This window comes from Peromyscus californicus, unplaced genomic scaffold, assembly GCF_007827085.1.
Source record: "Peromyscus californicus insignis strain IS unplaced genomic scaffold, ASM782708v3 Scaffold_22__1_contigs__length_63687245, whole genome shotgun sequence".
Classification (NCBI taxonomy): Eukaryota; Metazoa; Chordata; class Mammalia; order Rodentia; family Cricetidae; genus Peromyscus; species Peromyscus californicus.
Window position 1 is genome coordinate 4,852,206 of NW_026294525.1, and position 23,739 is coordinate 4,875,944.

Genomic DNA, 23,739 nt, shown 5'->3' on the forward strand with positions numbered 1-23,739 from the left:
TTCTTCCCACAGGCGCTTGACTGGGAGAGGCAGGCTGCACCCGACGCTGTAGCACAAATCTTAAAAGTTCTTATTAATAAAAACAAATCTGAGGCCAGGTATGGGGTAAATGCTGGAAGATCAGAGAAACAGAACAGGCCACAGCCACCTCACCTTGCCAACTCCTCAACCGATCCTGTTTCCTCAGACTGGAAGCCTCTGAGTCCTCATCCAGAATAAAACTCAGCTTAATTGTTGCTCAAACGCCTAAAAGATTAACCAGCCAAAAGCTTCTAGTTTCTGGTCTTCAAGCCTTATATACCTTTCTGCTTTCTGCCATCACTCCCTGGGATTAAAGGCTCACTTCCTGGGATTAAAGGCTCTTGTTACCACACCTGGCTATTTCCAATGTGGCTTTAAACTCACAGAGATCCGGATGGATCTCTGCCTCTGGAATGCTAGGATTAAAGGCGTGGCCTCCATATCTAGTGGCTGTTCTGTTCTCTGACCCCAGATAAGTTTATTAGGGTGCACAGTATTTTGGGGAACACAATACCACCACACGACGCAGCTGCTGAGATGCTTGGTCTCTGTGGAGAGGAGCCAGAGGACAACCTCTTTGTATAAATGTGGAGTCTACTCCTGGATCATACCAGGGTTTGTGCTTGTTAGTTTTTTTGGTGAGTTGACAAACAGCCACAATTGTCTGGTAAGAGGAGCCTCAACTTAGAAAATGCCATAATACTTGGCTTGTAGGCAAGTCTGTGGGGCATCTTTTTTTTTGAGTAATGATTAGTGTGGGAGGGTCCAGCCCACTATGGGTGGCACCATCCCTGGGCAGTTGGTCCTGAGTGCCTAATAAATGAGGCAGAGCAAGCCATGGGAAGCAAGCCAGCAAGCAGTACTCCTCCATGGCTTCTGCATCATCTCCTGCCTGCAGGTTCCTGTCTAGCTTGAGTTCCAACTTCCTCCAGAGATAGAGTGTGACCTTCGAGTTGTTAGGAGAAAGAAATCCCTTCCTCCCAAGTAGCTTTTGATGGTCGTGTGTATGACAGCAATAGAAACCCAAGACAGAGGTGGACTGCAATGTCCACTGCTCCCACCCACCTTCTTGTCCTGTCTGGCAAAGGCAGACTTTCCTCTGTGGTTCCACACACACACACACACACGCACATGCACACCCCACACACCATCACTCTGCTGCTAGGTAGGCTAGAGGAGTATGGCCCAGTGGTAGGGCATCCGTCTCCAAGGACCTGGGTTCCAGCCTTGCATTGTAGAAGAATGGTTAGTTCCCTTGCACACCACACCTTGACAACCGGAAAGCACTATGCAGTTACTTTTCAACAGTGCTGGCTCTGGGTCAGGATTTACTGCCGAAGTCATAGGTCAAGGTCAGAGGTCATGGTGGGCAGCAGCGACTCTGCTCTCCGAGGCTTTCCACAGTGCATGCATGGCCACTGCTGCTCAGGAGGCTCCTTCCTGGGAGGACCCAGATGTATCTGGTCCTTCCATCCCTCGGCCTCCAGATGCCCCCAGCACCACGTAGAGGGAGAACACGGAACAACGTGGGTAAACCAGGGATCTGCTTCCAGAAAAATCCAGTTTGGTTTTCACAGGTCAGTATGTTGCACAGATAATCACTGAATATACTTCTCGTTCAGTCGCTTTGATGGAATATTAACAGGAGAGAGTATGGGGTCTGCTGTATTCTTAAGGCCCGACAGGTATTCGACCCCTGACATTCTGATTTTGTCACCTAGGGGATAGAATGCCTGCACTGACATAAACCATGGCTTGGAGCAATTCTTTCTGGCTGGAGAAAAAAAAAAAAGGATGGCGTGGGTGTACAAATCAGAGTTCTTTCCTCCCTGCCCAGCCTTGGGCACGTCACCAGAACTCTAGCATCTCAACTGGTGACTCTGTCATATCACACCACAGCCCAGCGTTACTTTAGTGCCCACTGCCCTCTGGGCTAGAACCAAGGACTGCAGCGGGTTCATCGGGGACACCACAGGGATGAGTTACCTCTTGTCCCCAGGCCCTGTAATAACTCTGCCTAGTTGCTTTCAAATCCGAAAGCATGTTTGGTCTTGAAAGGTAAAGCCAGTGAGCATCCCTCCCGTGCTCCCAGGCAATACTCACAGGCTTGGCTGAGGAACGATGGGAAATGCTGGCTACCCTGCCACCCTGTGGCTGGGCCCCAGAGCTACATTGTGGGGGAGGGGCTCAGAATGTTTACTGTTCCCGTGGCAACGGCAGCCTTGGCTCGCAGTTGGTGACAAGAGGGTCGATGGCTAAGGATCAGGAACCTGATTGTAAGTTGTCTGTCCCCATTTTTGTGTTTGCCTGGCTTAAAGTTGATGTTTGATGGCCCAGGAAAGCCCGTTTCTCAGAAGCGGTTTTGAAAGTAAAAGCCTTTCCAGGCTGGAGGTCAGCTGCTGGATCAGATTGGTTTGCTTGGACTCAGAGACACGGGGGTGCTTTCAGAAGTTGAGGAAGCCCGGCCATTTCTGTCCACAACCAGGACCAGAGCAAAGGACACGTGTACACCAGTGTTCCATCCAGCTGACTTTTCATTCGGTCCAGGGTCTGGCCCAGGAAACAGGGTGGGTCTTCCCACCTCAGTGAACCCATTTAAGAAAATCCCTCAGGGCATGGCCATAGGGCAACCTCATCTAGACAGTTTCCCTCCAGGGTTCCTATTGGGATTTTATGTTGGGTCAAGATGTCAATCAAAAGTAACCATCCCCATGGTGTCTGAGCTACGTTGTAGGATGTGTGTGAAGGTGTGCATGTTAGTAAGTACAGTGCCCTGGGGGGAAAGGTACGGAGGGACTCACTATACTGGCTCAGTGTTGGTTTGCTTTCTTTAGAGCCGAGCTTTGAGAAACTTCCTGTACCACACTGCTGCTGTCTTGGAACATGACTTACAGGTCACAGAGAGGCAAGCAGTCGGGTGTCTTTCTCGAAGGCTTAGTTTATTGGCAACATAATAAAAGAGGGGAACAATTCACATGAAATAAATCTAACAACCTGACAATCCAGCTCTAAGTGATGACACCGAGACCCAGAGGCAGAGTTCACTCGGGGACAGTTGGGAGAGGTGGTGGCACCAAGCAGATTGCAAGTCTGAAGGCCCAGTGCCCACAAACCCCCACGGCCACACCCACTGGTGGGCAGGACAGTGAGTGGACGCTGGCTCCACTGCAGCCTGTGGAGGAAGCTTAGGACAACATAGGTGTTATTGATCTCTAGATGGACTAAGATATACCAAGGCCAGACACCTGCACTATCACTTCTGGTTCACTATAATTCTTCCGAAGGGTTTTGATCTAACAAGGCCAGGCACCTGCAATTCTGCTCTGTGAAAGTTCTATGAGGACACTTTGTCTGGCCAATATTTACCTTGTCAGTAGCTAAGGATGGAGAACAAGACCTCTAAGTGTCTACAGTCCACATGGAACAATAGATCTAGTATGAAGCATATTTTAGTATGTTTTCATTCATAAAAATTGTGCAGTTAAATAAGAAACCATCTTCTAGACTATCCACAATCATGTGTGCCCATAAGATTGAGATGCAATCGTGAGAGTACATGTACACATAACATGGAAATGCACAGACCCTGACATTCTCTAGAGCAGCGGTTCTCAACCTTCCTAATGCTGAGACCCTTTAATACAGTTCCTCATGTTGTGGTGACCTCCAACCATAAAATTATTTTCCTTGCTACTTCATAACTGTAATTTTGCTGCTGTTATGAATTATAATATAAATATCTATTTTCTGATGATCTTAGGCAGCCCCTGTGAAAGGGTCATTCTACCCTTAGGGGTCACACCCCACAGGCTGAGAAACACCGCTTTAGTACCAATTGGAGGGAAAATCGAACAAGTAAGCAACCCCTGTTTACTCCCTGGCATGTTTTATGGATCACATTTTAAAGGTGACTTTTCATCCTTACTAAGGAAAATTAGAATCACACGTAAAACTTGCCTTCTAGGGGAAGCTTTGCTTACGTTGTAAGCAACACTGTCACGTGCATGCACTTCATCTCTCTCCTGGTTGGTGGTCCTTCCATTTCTTTTACTGTGATGAAAATACCCTGACAAAAAACAAGTTTAAGGGCTAATGGGTTTTCTGGGCTTTGGATTCCAGGCAATAGTCCCGCACACCACTGAAACTAAGGGGGCAGGGACTTCAGTCACATCACACTCACAGTCAAGAGCAGAGGAAAAGGAATGCACATGCGTTTCTAGTCCTTAGTGCTTTCTCTCTGCTGCCGCAGTCTGAGACACGGAGCACAGGGAATGGGGCTGCCCGTAGTGGGCCAGTTCTTCCCACATCCAGTCAGGTCATGAAAACAACCCGGGACAGATGCACCCTCAAGCCAACCTGATCTGGACGTCCCTGCTTGAGATTCCCGTCACAGGTGATTCTACTGCCTCCCATGGACAATCAAAACTCTCCAGCTTGGCCTTGAAGGGTTGTGAGTTTTATGCCTATAGGAGCACCTGGGGCACACCCACGTGCTCTTTCTCCTTGGCTGCACCTGAGGTGGCCACAGGTATGTCCGACTTATAAGGACGGAGCTGGATGCTATCTTCTTGTCCTCTTTGAGTAGACCCCTCTTTTCTGTAACAGGCAGGCCACAGGGCTGCTTTTCCGTGGGCTCAGCGGGGGCCTCACAGCTGTGTCTTCTCTCCTGAGCAGTTTACCTCAAGTGGAAGCACTGTGAGACCTATGGCGTCAAGACTCTATGCAACCTGAGGGAGCTCCTGACCCGACTCCACAAGGACCACAGGGATGATATCTATGTCTACACCTCTGGACACCTGAACCCTGACAAGCTTTACGGGCCTTCCAAGATCATCACTGAGCACTGGCACAATGCCAACAGGCCAAAGGAGCCACGAATCTTCCCACCCTCTGTGTCCAGAGACAAACAGACAGCAGAGATGAGGGACGCGTGGGCTTACTTCACGATCAACACGGCCCTGCGTCCCGATGACAGCCACAACACAAGGCTGTTCAGGTATTTGAACCCACGGATGGTCACTTCCCATGTTTCCAAAGAGGGTGTCACCTCGAAGGTCCCACAGGAGGAGGAAGAGGAGGAAGTCAGGGAAAGACGCGTGCTTTCTCGGGAAAGACACAGGAAGGAAGAGCTCAGGCTGCCCGAGATGAAAGTGCTGAGGTACCCCGCGATACCCTCCAGCCGCCAGTGTGCCAGGGCTGCCTCGGGCAGGGATGTGTATCGGTACGTCAGCTCCTACTTAGCTGGTATAACAAAGGCTGACAGATACAACAAGTTCCTGAGCTTCCAAAAAGAAGTGCTGGCAAAGGAAGGTATCCCGAAGAGTGATTTCACGGGGAGCAAAGTGGCTGAGAACCATGAGAAGAAACTGAAGGAGGTAAGCAGAGTGGAGCTCTGGGTGATGCTCTCAACATGGGGCCGCAGTTCAGAGACCCTCAGGGGCCCAGACTCAACCTGAGTACCTCAGTTACCTGTCCAGGCAGAATGCAACTAATTTACTGGTGCCCCCCAGTACCCAGCATGGTCAATGAGAATTGAGGTGAATGGGGAGGACGGTGACATTCAACAGGGGTAAGCTGGGGGTGAATTTATGATCAGCAGTATTCAGTGATCGATGGGAACAGCTTTGGAAATGCTCGATCTGGGATACAAAAGAATGTCCGCCTTACCTCCTAGAGAAGATGGGTGGGAAGAACCCTGGAAAGAGAGATGATGCAGATGCTGGTGGGTTCGAGTGATGGGGGCATGCTGGTGGGGGCTGATGTGTGAAGTGACTGTGGGTAGTGGGTTAGAGTGATGGGGGTGTGCTGGTGGGGGCTGATGTGTGAAGTGACTGTGACCTGAGAGGGAACCTTACCAACTAGAGCAAGAATTCAGAGGAGGGGAGAAAAGGGGCATCTATGTGTCAGAGAGCCAGAGCCCAGGGTTTGGAATGAGCATACTGTGAGAAAGGGAAGGGTCTTCTGTGCATGTCTGTGGCGGGGTGGGGAGGCAGAAGATGAATTTCTGAGTGCAGGAGGCAGGGGTGGATAAGGAAAATGACGGGAGCAAACACCTGCGAGTGACCAGGCTCTGAGCAGCTGTGGAGGACCATCAGAGGCCCCTGGATTTACCACCCACTCTGCAGAGCCCGGTATCTGGGTTGCCTTTTCCAAATGACCCCTCAGAAGGACAAACTGTTCTGAGGGGAGCATGGAGACCCTACCCGCTGCAGGGGCTGACTCTGTGTCTTCCTTCTAGGAACTCCAGAAGATATGCACCTGCAACCCTCAGCAGTTCAACAGGCTGCAGGTCTTTGGGGAGGTCTTTGAGGATGTTTGTAACAGCTCTCTGATCTTCGGGGACCTCCTGAAAGAGGTCAAGGTAACAGCACACATTCTCCTCATAATGGCTGAGAACTGTCCACAGGAAGCGGCGTGCACGAGGGATCTCGGGCCTCACAGGAATCACACAGTCCCTAGTCCACAGAGGATGTCACCCGGCAGCGACTCAAGAGAAGCTGCTTCCTGTCCTGTCAGTCCTGTGAGCCGCGGGAAGCAAGCACCGAGTGAACTTGCTGCTTAGGCCTGTAATGTCCCACCTAAGCTTCCCAGTTATGAGTTCAGAACAACATGGCATACACACTTTCAGAACTAGGCACGTAGAAGTTATGAGGAGTTAAGTTGCTTAAAGCCTGTGTTAATTTTCTGTTGCTGTAATAAAATATCCAAGCTACAAGACAGGCATGGAAGACAGTCTTTATTTTAGCTTGTGGTTCCAGAGGGGTAGAGTCCATCACGGTGGGGAGTCACAGCAACAGGCAGGGAAAATGTGGCGGCAGAAGCCGGAAGCTGGCTGATCATATTTCCATCCATGCACAGGAAGTGGAGAGAAATAACAGGAAGTAGAGCCAGGCTATACATACATACTTAAAGCCTGCCTTCAGTGGCTCACTCCCTCCAGCAAGGCTTCACCAACTAAAGGCTCTATAACCTTCCTCAAAGTACCCCCAACTCAGGCCCATGTGTTCAAATGCATGAGCCTGGGGGGGGGGGCGATTCTCATCTAAGCCAACACAAAGCCCGTGCTTGCTCTGGTTTCTGTAATGACAAGGGGTGGGTAAGGATGGCAGTGTGCTGCTTGTCTCCTGGGGTCCTTGCCGCCTCCCCTTCAGCAGGTCTCAGAACTAAACATGGCAGGGGAAATTACTGTTGGATTTGTGTCAAGGTGTTTTGCGACGGCGTCTTGAGCTGGTCAGTAGCTGGTAGTCAAAATAGGGTTCAGTGACCCTTCAATTTTATAAGTTTGTGTGTATGTATGTTTTAGCGCATTGCAGAATCAGTTCATATGCTTCATGTTTGAAGTGATTTTAACTGACATCCTTCATACCTATGGGATTTACACATGTAAAAAATAATCCTTGGGGCTGGGGGAATAGCTCAGTGGGCAAAGAGTTTGCAGGACCTGAGTTTCAATCCCCAGCACCCACATAAAATCTGGGTGTTGTGATATACATCTGGAACTCCACTGCTGGGGCAAGTCAGATACAGGAGGATCCCCAGACTTGTTGGCCAGCAAGTTTAGCCAATCTGTGAGCAAGCGTAAGGTAGGCAGTGATAGAAAAAGACACCTGATGTCAATTCTGGCCCTTGTTGCACACATGGGTGCCTGTGCACATGTATGTACACATTCTCATGCACCCCACTCCCCATACACAAGCCCTTACATCTGGTGACATTGTTTTCTTTTCCCCCTACAGGATGAATATGAACTCTACATGGCAGTTCTTCTAGACTCCCAGCCCACAGCACAGTATAAGGTAATCACCACCAGGAAGGGCACAGAGTGAGCCTGTGTGTTCATGGCTTCACATTTCAGGAGCAGTAGGATGCTCTCAACCTGGAAGTCCCCATGTGTTCCTCTGTCACGCAAAATAGCTGGTGCTTTTCTTTTAAAGGGGTGATCTCTCTCTCAACCTAAAGTATTATGGGTAAAGATCTTTCCTGAACATTGCCACAGCACTGGGTCATTCCCTAACCACAGTCACCACACATGACTAGGAACATACATGGCATTGCATCAATAGCATCCTGTTGTTACTCTGCATAGGTGGATTGTCACAGCAGGTATACCCAGAGCCACAACACAGATCACTGTCACCTCTAGTCCCTGCAGGGTCAGTGGGTCAGCATGCCATGTTCTAATAAGAAATGTCCCATGGGAATGACAGACAGCTCCAAAAGCTCCAAGAAGCCTTGAATTAGTAACCATCTTGTGAAGTAGAAAATGTAATTTCTTTATACGCACGCACACACACACACACACACACACACACACACACACACACACACATATGTACATATACACACTATAGCATACAAAGTCAGTTCTAAATTACATCTTAATAAAACACCACGTGTGGGCATTGCATTCTGTGTTCTGAGACTTTTCATGCTATTTGACAATAAGTTTTGAGGGCATGGAGAGGTGGCTCGGCAGTTAAGAGCACTGGCTGCTCTTGCAGAGGACTCAGGTTTGGTTCCCAGCACCCACATGGTGATTTACAACCATTCGAACCTCCAGTTCCAGGGGATCTGACACCCCGTTCTGACCTCCACAGGCACTAGGCATGCATGTAGTGAAACAACATACATGCAGGCAGAACACCCATACATATCAAGATTAAATCATCAATTGATAATCAATCGATCATCAATCAATCAATGAAATCAGCATTTGTAAGTAAAATCAGGACTGAGTAGCGCCTGCAGTCACTGGTGTACTCTGTTCCTTACTCTGAGGTGGGGCAGAAAAGGAAAACCCCACATCTCAATGGAACACCCTAATGAGGGGACTGGCGGGCTTCCAGGGATCTCTCTGTCTTCCCATTCCTGAAGCCCAGATGGCCACCTGATGAGGCAAAGGCCTTTGTCACCAACACAAGCCCCACTTTCTTTCTGTCCACATAAAGATAGGTGGTTAAGATTGTCTATCAAATATGTGAAATAGATAGTAATGATGTGCCCAGACCTTTATTCTTCGTGTGTCCCCAACCCAGCTCCACGAAGACCGTGAAAGCCCTTCTTAAGAATCCTTAGGAAAATAAAATTTCATTATTGTGAAAATGATTTTACTTGGAACTTTGCCATTACCTCCTCCTGCCCCCAGCCCTCCCAATGCACTCGCTGAGTTGGAACGCACACTTGACTCCGGGATACCCGGGCCCTACATGGGTAACAGCCTAGAGCACCTTACACTCTCCCTGACCACCTTACCCTTCGTGGGCCTTGTTCCTGGCAGCGGCTCCTGGCTGAAGTCAAGGGGTTGGAGAAGAGCCCTGTGCACAGCACAGACATTGACCAGGCCAAGGAGCGGCTGAGGAAGCTTGAGCAGGCTGCTCTGGAAGCCCTGGAGCAAAATGACAAGTAAGGCGCCAGCTGCATGATTCTGGGGAAGTTTGCACCGATACTCAGTGTGACCTGAACACTCTGTGATGAGCAGCACCCACATTTGTCTGCATTGTTGTGTGTGGCGTGCTACCTGTACCAACATTGTCCTGTTAACCTGGACTCTTCCACTAACAAGGGCATGTATGACTGTGGTGCTGGACCAAATGCAGTACCCTCAGGGCAAGCCTCTTAGAGGTCTCTGAAGGATCCTCCTTGAGGACTTACTGATAGGACCGAGGGTGGCAGGGCCAGAGAGAGTCTTCTGATTTTAGTAACTTAGAAAACCCTGTAACCTCTCTATGGTGGTGTGAAAGAAAATGGCCCCCAAAGGGAGTGGCACTATTAGGAGGTGTGGCCTCGTTGCAGGAAGTGTGTCACTGTGAAGGTGGGTTCTGAGGTCTTATTTATGTTCAAGCCACGCCCAGTGAGACAGACCACTTCCTTTTGCCTGCCAGTCAAGATGTAGAATACTCGGCTACTTCTCCAGCACCATGCCTGCTTGCATGCCACCATGTCGCACCATGATGATTTATTTAGTTTTGTACCCGTGTGCTATAGGTGTGTGTTTACACGTCGGTGTGGATGCATATTATTGCACATGCCTTTGTGGAGGCGAGAGTCAAACATTGGCTGTCTTCTATCACTCTCTACCTTATTCTCTGAGACAGTCTCTCTCACTGAACCTGGAGCTCACCAACTGGTTACACTGGTTAGCCAATGAGGCCCTGGACCCTCTTGTCTCCACCTCCATGTGCTGGGATTATAGGTGTCCACTTTTCCCATGGATGCAAAGGATCACACCCAGGTCCTCATGGCTGCAGGGCAAGCACTGAGCTACCTAGCTATCTCTCCTATGTGTTTTTTTCCCTTCCCTCTTCTCCTCTCTTTCTCTGTGTGTGTGGGGTGTGTGTGTCTGTGTCTGTGTCTCTGTGTGTGTCTATGTGTGTCTGTGGGGTATGTGTGTGTGTGTGTCTGCATGTGTCTATGTGTGTGTGTCTCTGTGTGTGGGGTGTGTGTGGGTGTGTGTGTGTGTGTGTGTCTGTGTCTCTCTGTGTGTGTCTGTGTCTGTGTCTCTGTGTGTAGGTGTGTGTGTGTGTGTGTGTGTGTGTCTGTGTCTCTGTGTGTAGGTGTGTGTGTGTATATATATACATGCAGCAGTGTATGTATGGAGGTCAGAGGATAATGGATGAGTGTTAGTTTTCTCTTTCCGTCATGTGGGGCCCAGGGATTGAACTTGGATGGTTAAGTACCTTTATCCACTGAGCCATTGTGTTGGCCCTCCCATTTGTTTATAATTAATGGATTTTAATGATATATGTAATCTTAGTGGGGAGATGCCCTTACTTGTTAACTGGATTGGATCAGGCTCTTTACAGCCATCTTCAGAGTGTCCTCTGTGTCGGAAAGTTTGAAGATCAGTATTTATTTCTTAACTGAAAAGACTTGTGGTGTTGGGGCTGGGGAGTAGCCCAGGAAGGAGACTATTCAGATCCTTAGCACCCATGTAAATTCAAGTTAGGTGTGGTGGTTGTCCTGTAAACACGTGTGGGAGGCTGAGACAGAGGATCCTCCAGTGAAGCTTGCTAGCTGGACTAGCGGAATACTTAACTTTGGTTCAAGTGAGAGACCCTGGTTCAAAGTATGAGGTAGAGAGTGGTTGAGGAGACACCTGACATCAACCTCTGGCCTCCACAGGTGTGTGGGTCACAGGCACATCCACACTGGCATACACAAGTGTGTCCACACAGTGCAAGCACACACACACACACACACACACACACACACACACACACACACACACACACCTTGTGTTATTTAATGGACAGAAGCAATGAAGCCCGAATAGGGGTTGCTGTTCCTGATTGTTTTCCTATCAATTTTTAGACTCAGAAATGAACTGGAGGCAGAGAGACTGTTACTGCAGTCTGCTAAGGAACAGTCAGGTGAGTGCCTTCCAGAGCTGCCTGCTGCCCTTCTAGAGTCTTCTCTGGGAATCTCAATCCACCTCCCTTTCCTCCCTCACCATGCACCTACCTAATTCCTGTTTCCACTTCAGCCTCAAGTTCCTCGGTCTTCGGCGGGTTCTCCTTAAACCCAATCCAAACTGCTTGGTGTTCACGTGGCTCTCCCCAGGGCACCCCCTACCCCATCATTTTCATGTAGTTTCTTACCAGTATGCACTATTAGAAAGATAACCTGGAAGAGGTTCTGGTCACCGTTCACAACTGCCCCTTTCCACCTAGTACAGACTCTGCAAAACTAGGCATCCATTGATACTTACAGATTATGTGACTACTTCAAGAAGGAGTATCTTATTTCTTTGGAACAGTTGATTTTTTATTAATATACTTGTTACCCTACAGTTATGTTATATAATATAATCATATACATATATAGTTACACTATAGTTATATGTAATGTATGATATCGTTACACACATCACTGTTAAGAAGTGTTGAGATATTAAAAATAGTAATTGCTTTGCTTTCAAAACCATTTCCAGAAGCTTCTGCTAGAAACATAAACAATGAGGACCAACTCACTCTGATTGAGAAAGTTGAGAAGAGGAGATGTGAAATCCTTGAAAAATGGGATGAAATGAAAGCGCTTGAAAAACACATCAAAGAAACATTGGTGCATTCCAAAGTGTTGGATATCACTGAGAATGGGATTAAAAGTGTAGAGGTATGCAAATTATCTGTGTAAATATTTACATGTGTTTTTCTTAAAGATGCTCACAGAACAGTTTGATTCTGTAACAGGGTAAAATCTAATGAAGCTTAGTCCAAAATATGCTTTCACTTCAAAAGGTGTAGTGGCTACATAGAGCATTGAAGGCCTCACTAAAACAAGAACTGAAGTGATGTGAGTCTGTGGAGCCCTATGAGTGCTTGGAACATATAGATACTGCACAGAGCTTGTATGGAATGTGACCTGATAGGGCCCCTTATGGCTAGTTCCATGTATTTTAGCCATACTGTGTTCTTTGTTTTTAATGCAGAATAAGAATTACAAAGTGCATAGAAGGTAATGTTGGTCTAAACCATGGGTGGGTAAGTTGATTCTCCACAGAGCACAGTGTTATCCCACTGTTCCTGTAACTGCTCAGTATAGCTACCTGGGACCAAGCTTATGTGCCCTTTGCACACAGGCCGTGTATGTTGTGCAAGTGCTTACAAAGGCAGGCTGGAAGAGGTGTTGTGTTCCCTGGAGCTGGAATTACAGGTGGTTGTAAGCTGCCTGGCATGAGTTCTGGGAACTCTGGGCCTCTAGAAGAGCAGGAAGTGTGCCTAACCGCTGAGCCGTCTTTTCAGCCCCCACACTTTGAACCAAGTCCCATTAAATCATCAGTTCTTGCTGCTGTTGTGTGTGTTACTTATGGATGCAAGCATACCCTGGTGATGCTGTGGGCTAGTTTCTAGACATCACTGTAAAGCAGATACCACAATTAGGTGTGTTATAAGAATTATTCAGTTTCTCAGTGCATGTAAAGTTATGGTTACACTCTATGGCAGACAATCACATGCTTAACAGCGTGCTGTTGTAAACACAATGTACCCAAATCTAAAATTAACCCTTGCTATGACATGCTGAGGCTCATTAGGACTGCTGGACATGCTTGACACAGGCTTGTCACAAACCTTCAATTCCTAGGAAAAAGAAACAAAGTTTGTGAAGTAGGATAAATCAAAGTGCACGAAGTGAAATATATTTGTATTCTTTGGTTGTTTTGAGACAGGTTCTGTGTAACCCATGTGACCACAAAGCTAAGGGCAACCTTGAACTCCTAATCTTCCTGCTTCCACCTCCCAAGTACTGGGTTATGCTCCCATTCCTGACTTCTGCATTTATATTTCACCTTGTTTCTAGTAACAGATAACTGAGGAGTTCTAGTGGGCTCAGTATCTACAGGGTTTAACTCACAGGTTCTTTCCCACTATAGTGTCTCTTATTTAATGGTTTAAATGTCTATTTTATTGTTTTCTTTTCTTTTAAAATATATTTTTAAAAAATAGCCAGGCGGTGGTGGCGCATACCTTTAATCTCAGCACTTGGGAGGCAGAGCCAGGTGGATCTCTGTGAGTTTGAGACCAGCCTGGTCTACAGAGCAAGATTCAGGACAGGTTCCAAAACTGCACAGAGAAACCCTGTCTCGAAAAACCAAATAATAATAATAACAATAGTAATAGTAATAGTAATATAATATGTCCTGATTATGTTTTACCCTCCCTCTACTTCTTCCAGTTCCTCCCCAGATCCCCTCCTATCTGGATACACCTACTTTCTCACTAGAAAACAAACAGACTTCTATGGGATAATAGTAAAATAAAGTACGATAAGATAAAGCAAAAACTGACACATCAGGATTGGACAAAACAAACAGAAGCAAAACAGTCCAAGAGAAGGCACAAGATAAAGAGACCTACTCATTCACACACTCAGGAACACCATAAAAACACTAATCTGGAAGCCATAATGTGTAGAAAAGGGATCTGTGGGGGAAAAGAGAGAAGAAATGTAGGTAGAATTTCCAAGAACCACATAGAGGCTTAATATTAATTATAAATGCCTGGCCAATAGCTCAGGCTTGTTACTAGCTAACTCTTACATTTTAAATTAACCTATATTTCTGATCTGTGCTTTGCCATGTGGCTTTTCTCAGTATGGCATGCCCACCTTTATGGTGATATTTTATTTGTGCTGAAAAGTGATTTTATTTGTGTTAATAAAAAAAGTAGCCTGGGGGTCAGAGCTAATAGCAAGCCATAGCAGAAGCCAGGCAGTGGTGGTGTACATCTTTAATCCCAATCACATGACAGGCAGATCTCTGTGTGTTCAAGGATACAGCCAGCATGGAGACACACGCCTTTAATCTCAATATCAACCATAGAGACCTAGAGGTCTGTATAGACAGGCAGTGACGAGGAGGTCATGTGGTTGGGTTTACAACCAATAAGAAGGCAGAACAGAAAGTCAATAAAAAGACAGACACACAGGAAGTAGGTCTCTTTCTGAGGGGAAGGACAGCAGCGGCAGTGAAGGGTAAGAAAGGGTTTTAGTCTCAGCTCTTAGCCACTGCTCTGACCTCTTGGGCTTTTTACTCTGCATTTGGCTCTGTGTTTTTTATTTAATAAGACCATTACATTTACACATCTTGTTTCTCTCTACATCTGCAAGATAATCCTTTGACTCCGCCCTTCTCCTTCCCAGCGTTCTCTGTCTGGCTCTCCTCCAACCTTATCCTGTCCATCTATTGGACAGTCAGCCTCTTTATTAAATCAAACACAGTGACATATATTCACACAGTGTAAAGGAATATTCCATAAAGAAAAAATTATATAAATAAAATAAAAATAAAAAACAAGAATTAAAAAAAAATAAAAGAGCCCTGACACAGTATTGAGACAAGGAACCTCCAATGATGCTGTTTTCTGTTGTCTGTCTACTGCTGGGCATGCAGCCTACTCTTAAGAGTAGTCTGTGTGCCCAGTGAGACTTCCTTGGAGGAAACTAAATTTTCATTTGCGAATGGTTATCAATTGAGATAGCTTCTGGGATAGGGATGGGTGGCACGTGTCCAGTTCATCATCATCTCTAGAATCCTCACTGGTGCAGACCTGTGAAGGCCCTGCACATGCTGCCTCCATCTCTGACTTCATATGTGTGTTGATCATCTTGACTCAGAGGGGTTTGTCTTCTCGGTGTCCTCCACTGCCCTTTGCTCTTAGATTTTTTTCTACCTCCTTTTACATAGGGTTCTCTGAGCTCTGAAGGGAGGGATTTGATGGGGACATCTCATTTAGGGGCTGAGTGTTCCAAGGTCTCTCACTCTCTGCATGTCTGGCTGTGATTCTCTGTATTTGTTCCCATCTGCTACAAGAGGAAGTTTCTCTGATGATGGCCAAGCAAGGCACTGATCTATGAGTATAGCAGAATGTCATTGGGAGTCATTTTATTGCTACACTTTTTTTTTTTTTAGAACAGTGGTATTTGGTATTACCCTAGGTTCCTGGTCTATCTAGTCTCAGGTTCTTGGTCACTCAAGTAGTGTCAGATATAGAGTGGGCCTTAAATCAGGTGGTTGGTTACTCCTACAAATGTGGTGCCACCACTGCCCTAGCATAAATAGCAGGCAGGACACCATTGCAGATCAAAGGGTTTGTGGTTGACTTTGGTAGCATGCAGAGTACCTTCCTGTACCAAAGATGCTAGCACATAGATGTGAAGGCTGTGTGTAGGCACCCGCTTAACTTCTCTGGGTTTAACAAGTTGTGTAGGTGTTGTCTTCAGCAATAGGGCCTTACAATCAGGTTGTGGAGAGCAACTTCTCGTCTTGTCAACAGCTTCAGTTGCTTGGGGACTCCCATGGGACTCCTTTGGCCAACAACTTAATTAGATGTAACTCGTTTCCGGTACTGAAAGCTTCATTTGGTGTCCAGTTGGGGCTTTGTCTCCCCCACTATTTGCCAATTCCATTTAGATCTCTTTCATATAGGTATATATTTTAGGAAGCTTCTACTGTGTTAGGTTTCCATACTAACCCTCACATGGCCCTTAATTTTAGCTCTCTCTTCCTTTAATCCCCTCCCTTGTCCCTCTCTTCCATCCCCCTCTCCACTTAATCTCCTGTTCTACCCCCAAACATCCACCTATAACTGTCTATTCTATTTCCCTTTCCCAAGGAGATCTATCCAGCCCCCTAGTCTCGCACTCTATACCTAATCTCTGTGAGTCTCTGGCTTGTCACTTGGTTCTCATTGACTTAACAGCTAATATCTACACAGAAGTGAATACATAGCCTATTTGTCGTTCTGGGTCTGGGTTACCTCACTCAAAATGATCTTTTATCTAGTTCCATCCATTTACCTGAAAATCTCGTGATTTAATATGTTTTAATGGCTGAGTAATATCCCATTGTGTAAATGTACCACATTTTCTTTGTTCATTTTTTCTGTTGAGGGACACCTAGGTCATTTCCAGTTTCTGGTAATGATGAATAGAACAGCAATGAACATGATTGAGCAAGTGTCTCTGTGGTAGGATGAAATGTCCTTTGGGTAGATGCTCAAGAGTGGTATAGTTGGATCTTGAGGTAGACGTATTCCCAACTTCCTGAGGAACTGCCATATTGATTTCATAGTGTCTGTACAAGTTTGCACTCTCACTGGCAATGGATGAGGGTTCCTCCGACTCCACATCCTCACCAGCATAAGCTGTCACTTGTGTTTTTGATCTTAGCCATTCTGACAGGTATAAGATGAAATCTCAAAGTAGTTTTGATTTTTATTACCCTGATGGCTAAAGATGTTGAACATTTCTTTAAGTGTTTCTCAGCCATTTGAGTTTCCTCTTTTGAGGATTCTCTGTTTAGATTGCTACCCCATTTTTAATGGGTCATTTTTTTTCTTGATATCTAGTTTTTTGAGTTCTTTATATATTTTGGATACTAGGCCCCTGTCAGATATATAGTTGGTAAAAATCTTTTCCCATTCTGGAGGCTGCCACTTCATCCAATTGATGGTGTCCTTTGCTGTGCAGAAGCTTTTTTTGTTTCATATGATCCCATGTTGATCTTAGTGTCTATGCTGTCAGTGTTCAGTTTAGAAAATCTTTTCCTGTACTAATGAGTTCAAGGCTATTCCTCACTTTCTCTTCTATCAGGTTTAGTGTATTTGGTTTTATGTTGAGGTCTGTGATCCACTTGGAATTGAGTTTTGTGCAGGGTGGTAAGTATGAATCTATTTGCATTCTTCTACGTGCAGCCATCTGGTTGGACCAGTACCATTTGTTGAAGATGCTGTCTTTTTTCCAGTGTGTATTTCTGTGTGTTTTTATAAAAAAAAAAAATCAGGTGTCCAGATGTGTTGATTTATATCTGGGTCTTCAATTAAATACCCTTGATAAATATGTCTGTTTTTATGCCAAAGCCATACTGTCTTTTTTACTGTAGCATTGTCTTATAACATGAGATCAGAAACAATTAGACCTCTAGCAGTCTTTTATTGTTTAGGAATTTTTTTAGTTGTCCTAGTTTTTTGTGTTTCCACATAAAGCAGAGAATTTTCCTTTCAAGATCTGTGAAGAATTGTGTTGGAATTTTGATGGGGATTGCATTGAATCTGTAGATTGCTTTTGGTAGAATGGCCATTTTTACTATGTTAATCCTACTAACCTGTGAGCATGGGAGATCTTTCCATCTTCTGGCATTTCCTTCAAAGTCTTAAAGTTTTAGCATACAGGTCTTTCACTTGCTCAGCTAGACTTATCTCAAGATATTTTATATTATTTGAGGCTATTGTAACAGGTATTATTTCCCTGATTTCTTTCTCAGTCTGTTTGTCATTTATATATAGGAAGGTTACTGATCTTTTTGTCAGTTAATTTTGTAACCAGCTAATCTACTGGAAGTGTTTATCAGCTGTAGGAGTTCCCAGGTAGAATTTTCAGGGTCACTTGTATAAACTGTCACATCATCTTCAAATAAAGATGCGTTGACTTTTTCCTTTCCATTTGTATCTCCTTTATTTCCTTCAGTTGTCTTATTGCTCTAGCTAAGACTTCGAGTACTACATTGAATGGGTACATAGAGAGTGGAAACCTTGTCTTGTTCCTGATTTTAATGGAATTTACTTGAGTTTCTCTTCAATTGAGTTAATATTGGCTATGAGCTTGCTGTAAACTGCCTTTATTATGTTTAGGTATGTCCCTTCTACCTCTAATCTCTCCAGAAGCTTGTATCATGAAGGATTTTGTCAAACATACCTAATGAGATGATTATGTGGTATTTTTCTTTCAGTTTGTTCATATAGTGGATTAGATTTATTGATTTTCATATATTGAATCATCCCTGTATCTCTGGGAAAAAGCCTTCTTGATCATGGTAGATAATCTTTTTCAATGTGTTCTTGTATTGTTTTCAAATATTTTATTGAGATTTTTTGCATCAATATTCATAAAGGTAATGGGTCTCTAATTTTCTCTGTTGGGTCTTTGTGTGTTTGGGGTATCAATGTAATTGTAGTCTCATATAATGAATTGGGCAATGGTCTTTCATTTCCAGATTTCCCTCAGTTGGGGTTTTCTTTATTGATTTTATTTCTACTTTCAGGTCTCAAACTGTTTTATTCATTTACTTCCATTGTGTTTTCATTGATTTCTTGAAGGGGTTTATTCATTTCCTTCTTAAGGACCTCCATCAGATGCATAAAGGCTGTTTGAAGGTCTTTTGTCTCGTGCTTCAGCTATGTTGCCGTACTCAGGGCCTGCTGTGGTTGGGTTGTTGGGCTCTGGTGGAGACATATTGGGCTGCTTGTTTTTATTGTGTTTTTATGTTGGCCTCTAGGCATCTGGATTTGGGAAGATTATAATTCTAGGTGCTGGTATCTGGTCTTGTCTTTGTTGGGTGGGTGTTTTGTTCCTTGGTTTCTGTTTCCCTCTCTGGTTCTTAGGAGAATGTGGTGGTTGTGTGTTCTCTGGTAGGAAACTCTCCTGGGATCCTATAGGTGTGGCTACTCAACTGTGTTTTCTAGGTTCTGGGAGCTGACACTTAGGAATGGATATGGACTAGGAAGAATGGGGCTGAGGGGGTCCACTGTTGCTGGTTGTTTTTACCCTTTATTAGGGGGCTCGCCACCTAGCTCCCAAATAAATCACTCATGGAGGCCTATTCTTATGAATGGCCTTGGCTTGGCTTGGTTTCTAGCCAACTTTTCTTGGCTTAACTTAGCTCGTCTACCTTTTGCTGTTGGGCTTTTCCCGTTCCCTTCCTTCCATAATCTTACTCTTACTCCATGACTTGCTGGTTGTGTAGCTGGGTGGCTGGCCCCTGATTTTCTCCCTTTCTCTGGCCACTAGATCACTTTTCCCAGTTTTCTCCTCTGTATATACTCTCTGCCTGCCAGCCCCACCTATCCTTTCTCCTGCCTTGCTATTGGCCAGTTCTTTCTTTTTAGATCATCAGGTATTTCAGACAGGCACAGTAACACAGCTTCACAGAGTTAAACAAATGCAACATGAACAAAAGTAACACACCTTAAAATAGTATTCCCCAACAGTCCACAGGAAGGTAGGAAAGCAAAGTATTCCACCAGGATCTGGGAATGGAGGTGGAGAGCGAAGAGAAGCCATGACAGGTAGCCTGCTATACAGCTGGGGATGAGACTGGGGGATTAGCTGTGGAGGAGAGAAGGAGGAGTGAAGATCTGAAGCTCACCTACCTGCTTCCCTGGTCCACTTGCTTCTCTGACAGGCCTGGCTGGTGGTTTCCCAGGGAGTGCCTGCTGGAGCTGGGGGCTGGATGACAGGATGAGCATGGGAGCTCATAGAGGCTCTCTGTTGTTCAAGATCAGAGAGTCTGAGCTTGCTTTACCCAGCAGGGCTGCATAATGGGATGATTTGGTCACGGGCGTGATTGCCAGGTGTTTTGAAGGGTCTACACTTGGCCGTATGGTGTGCTTTGATCTTGCAAGGGGGAGGTCTTTTGTGTGGAGGCTGCAGCAAGTGGTCTGTTACAGAGATGAGGATGAGACTGGGGGATTGGATTTGGAGGAGCAGAGGGAGAGGTGAAGATCTGCAGTTAGCCTACCTGCTTTCCTGACCAGAGTAAATGTCTATTTTAAAATGATGCGGCTCTGAGCACGCTTAAATTCATAACCACACCAGTCTCATAATGCTTTTTTAAATTTCACAAATAGAGAAAAAGTCTTAATGTTTTTTTAAATTGCTTTTCAAATCATTTTCTTTTAGAATGAAGCTTTGAAGTTGGAAACAACAAACAAAATCTTAAGAAAGAAAATAAAAGTAAGATGTCTTTTTAATATACAAACTAGTGTCAGTCTATAGAAACATCTCTCAACCTGTCTGTTTGCCTGTGTCATAGGTCACACGAAAACGCATAACTTCTTCTCGTGGAATAGCTTTCTGCAATGTTAGCTGTGTCCGGCTGGCTGTCCAGACCTCAGCCTAGAGCCGGACTCTCATGTTCAGTGCATTCATGAAAACACACATCATGATGATGGAGTGCTCCAGTCTTAACTGCTCCTTTAACTTAGCCACACACCTTGCCACTCAGAATAATGAATAAAACAACCAGCAACAAGGAGTGGAATGCTCCAAACACACATGGACAATTGCTGTTTACATCACAGTTCTGCACACCGGGGCTGTGTGTGCCTCGGATGTGTGTGCCTCTGAGCTGTGCGTGGTGTGGTTAGCATACCATGCCCGACAGAGTCACCAGTTCTGATTCCATCTCATTGTCATTATACATGACCAAGATGTTGGTGTTCTCGATGACTGAAGGATTTTCAAATCTCCGCAGGTTATTGAAAACCAGGTCAAGCAGCTCATAAAAAAGAGTAAGATCGGCGACACAGAGAGGCAGTAAGCATCGATACCATGTTCTAAAATACACATGTGTGTGGTGTGTGTGTGTGTGCATGAATGTGCTTTTACACATGTGTGCAGGTGTGGCCGTGGAGGCCCCAGGTTAACATGGGGGATTCTTTTACTCTCCCTCATTCATGGAGGCAGACTCTCATTTGAACCCAGAGCCCACTGATACATCAGTCTCCTTGGGTTGGGTAGCTCGCCCCAAGGATCCTGTCTCCACCTTCTGAGTGTTAGGATTACAGGCAGGTTGCCTCCATGCCTACCTGGCATTTACATGGGTTCTGGGGATATGAACTCTGGTCCTTACATGTGCATGGCATGTGCTTTGCCCACTGAGAGATCTCCTCAGCCCTATGCCAGATACTGTGATAGAAAGAGCTGGAGTAATATCACTCACTCACCATGAAGTAGATGGCGCTTTGACAGTCCTCATGAGGGCCGACTTTCATACTCATGCATTGTCTTGCCCTGTGATCACTGAAGATCTAGACACCAACATGTACATTTTCTCTACCAATACACAAGTAGTTTCATTAGAAGCTAAAGGATTGTGGTAAATTATCAGGGGTAGAGACCAGGAATGTGAGGGTAGCATGTGGCATGGGTGGCATTCTTTGCTCAAATTGCAGGGCTTTTAATGGCAATGAAAATTAAAAAAAAAAATCCTACGCACATCTAAACTTTCGATTTAAAAAGTCAACAGGGACCAGTGAGATGGCTCAGCAGGGAAATGTACTTATCCCTAAGGCTGATGAACCGGAGTTTGATCCTTGACCTCTACATGGCAGAAGAGAACTGACCCCTATAGGCTGTTCTCTGACCTCCACCTGTGAACTGTGGCCTGGGCCCAACAGTGTCATCCTGCTTATCTAACTCTCTGTGCATAGGGGATTTTCCTCTGTAGCAGTTTTTAGGCATCGGGTTTGTGTTCCAAGGCAAAGGACAAAGAGCCAACCTTTTTCTCTCTGAGGCTTATTTATTCATTATTTATTTATTTTGCCTGACGCAGAAAGATGGCCTTCTTCAGGGACTTCCTCCCATATCTCACTGGCTAGCATTAGGTCCCAACATCACCCGTAGTTGTAGGGAAGGGCAGATAACAGAGACCACACTTCCCCTCCTCATGTGGTCGAGGAATGTGCAAGAATGAGGGAGCCTGGCTCACTCTCTCAGCTCCTTATGTCATGCTGGAAGTCAGCAAAGGACAGGAGGACAGTAACAGTTGCTTAGACCCCACTGGGAAGCTGCTGCTCCATTCTGGCTAGAAGGTATGTCGTCTGCACAGTATTGTCAGCCCAGAAGATGCTTTGGGGGTACCCCTCAAATGCCAGAGAAGCCCTGTGGCATTCAAGGCCGAAGCTCTGATAACAAAATTACTAAAAACAAAAGTTGTTGATTGCAATCTCATCTGTTTGCGTACATGTGACCCAAAATAGATATTTACTGGGACTTGTTCTTTTCTCCCTATTGTATATGTTTTCTCATCCATTGCATTTATTTCTTGTGTATTTTTAGGGTTCTGTGGGATCTCATTAAAGAATATGCAGAGTTACAAGATGTAGAAGATGACTCTCGAATATTTGGGAAGTGACACAGGAGGTCTCCACCTCTGAGTCCGCTGCCTGGACAGGTCAATGAGGATGTTTCTTTTAGTCAGCTTTCCCACTAATAACGTCAGTGTGTTCACAGGTGCACACTCCCTGTGATTTCTTTGACCTCTTTATATGATGTACTGGCCCTTAGTTCATCTTTTATCAGTAACTTTCAACTGGACAGAACACTTTTGAATATTTAGTAAGAATGAAGATGTAACCTGCTGTGATATAGACCAGCGCCATGTAAGTGTGGACGTATTTCCATATGTGCATTTAATACAATAAACGCCACACCCTTGCTGGTTGCGTGCTTACTCCTGTGGCCAAGAGACCTGGCAAACAGCTGAAGGGAGCACTGTGTTCGGCCTCATGATCTCAGGGGGTTCACTCCTTCATGGTCGGGCAGCTCGGTTCACCACTGAAGGAGCATGTGATGGAGATAGTTCCCACCAGCGCTGACCAGGAAGCAGAGAGCATGATGGGAATGAAGAGCCACGTGTAACCATCAGCAGCCCATTTCTAGTGGTCTACTTCTGCCAGCGTCTGTCCACAGCCAGGCAGGTTCCATAGCCTCCCCCAAACACTTGCCACCACCTGGGGACAAGTGCCTCAAACAGGAGCTTGTGGGGGCATTTCAGATTTAAATGGTATTAACAGTAGTGCCTGAATAAATACCCATTTAACTAAATAATGTTTGCTCCTTGTTGGAATGTTTGCATGGTGGCTGGCACGTACCTCAGTCATTTCTGAACTTGGTGACGTTTCTGAACTTGGTGAACACTTAAGATTTCTTCTCAACTCTTTGGGTATATGCTAGTATAAGCATACATATAAGCATACACAAGGAAATAATGACCTTAGTTCCTATGACCATCTATAGCAAGGATTTGAGGATCAAATGTGAGTGGTAAAGTACGAACATGAGAGAGTCCAACCTAATTTAGAGTATTGTGGAGGGGAGGGAAGGAGGAGAAAGGAGGGGGGAGGAGAGGGGAGAGAAGAGAGGAGGGAGAGGGAGAGGAGAGAGAGAAGGAGGGAGGGAGGGAGGAGAGGAGAGGAAAGAGTGTTGGTGCATTGGTTAGTGTCTCCTCCTACCCCCCTCCCCCCCACACACACACACACAAACCCTAGCCTATCTGGGAAGACAGACTCTCAACTGAGGAGCTGTCTCCATCACATTGCCTGTAGGCAAATCTGTGGGGGGCATTTTCTTCAGTACTGGTTGATGTGGCAAGTCCCAGCTACCCCTGGGCAGGAAGGACTGAGCTGTATAAGAAAGAAGACCAAGTGAGTCACAAACCAACCA

General features: G+C 45.6%; 1 protein-coding gene across 1 annotated transcript; it reads left to right on the forward strand.

Annotated features, from left to right (window-relative positions):
- The first annotated feature begins 50 nt into the window (after nucleotides 1-50).
- Nucleotides 51-22,738, forward strand: CUNH6orf118 (chromosome unknown C6orf118 homolog). Its single transcript, XM_052750824.1, has 10 exons — nucleotides 51-2,297; nucleotides 4,696-5,396; nucleotides 6,260-6,382; nucleotides 7,758-7,817; nucleotides 9,299-9,423; nucleotides 11,332-11,390; nucleotides 11,951-12,132; nucleotides 20,194-20,247; nucleotides 20,768-20,829; nucleotides 22,354-22,738. Exons 1-10 carry the CDS (start codon nucleotides 2,150-2,152, stop codon nucleotides 22,427-22,429), a joined length of 1,590 nt encoding a protein of 529 aa, XP_052606784.1. The 5' UTR covers nucleotides 51-2,149; the 3' UTR covers nucleotides 22,430-22,738.
- Nucleotides 22,739-23,739: the final 1,001 nt, after the last annotated feature.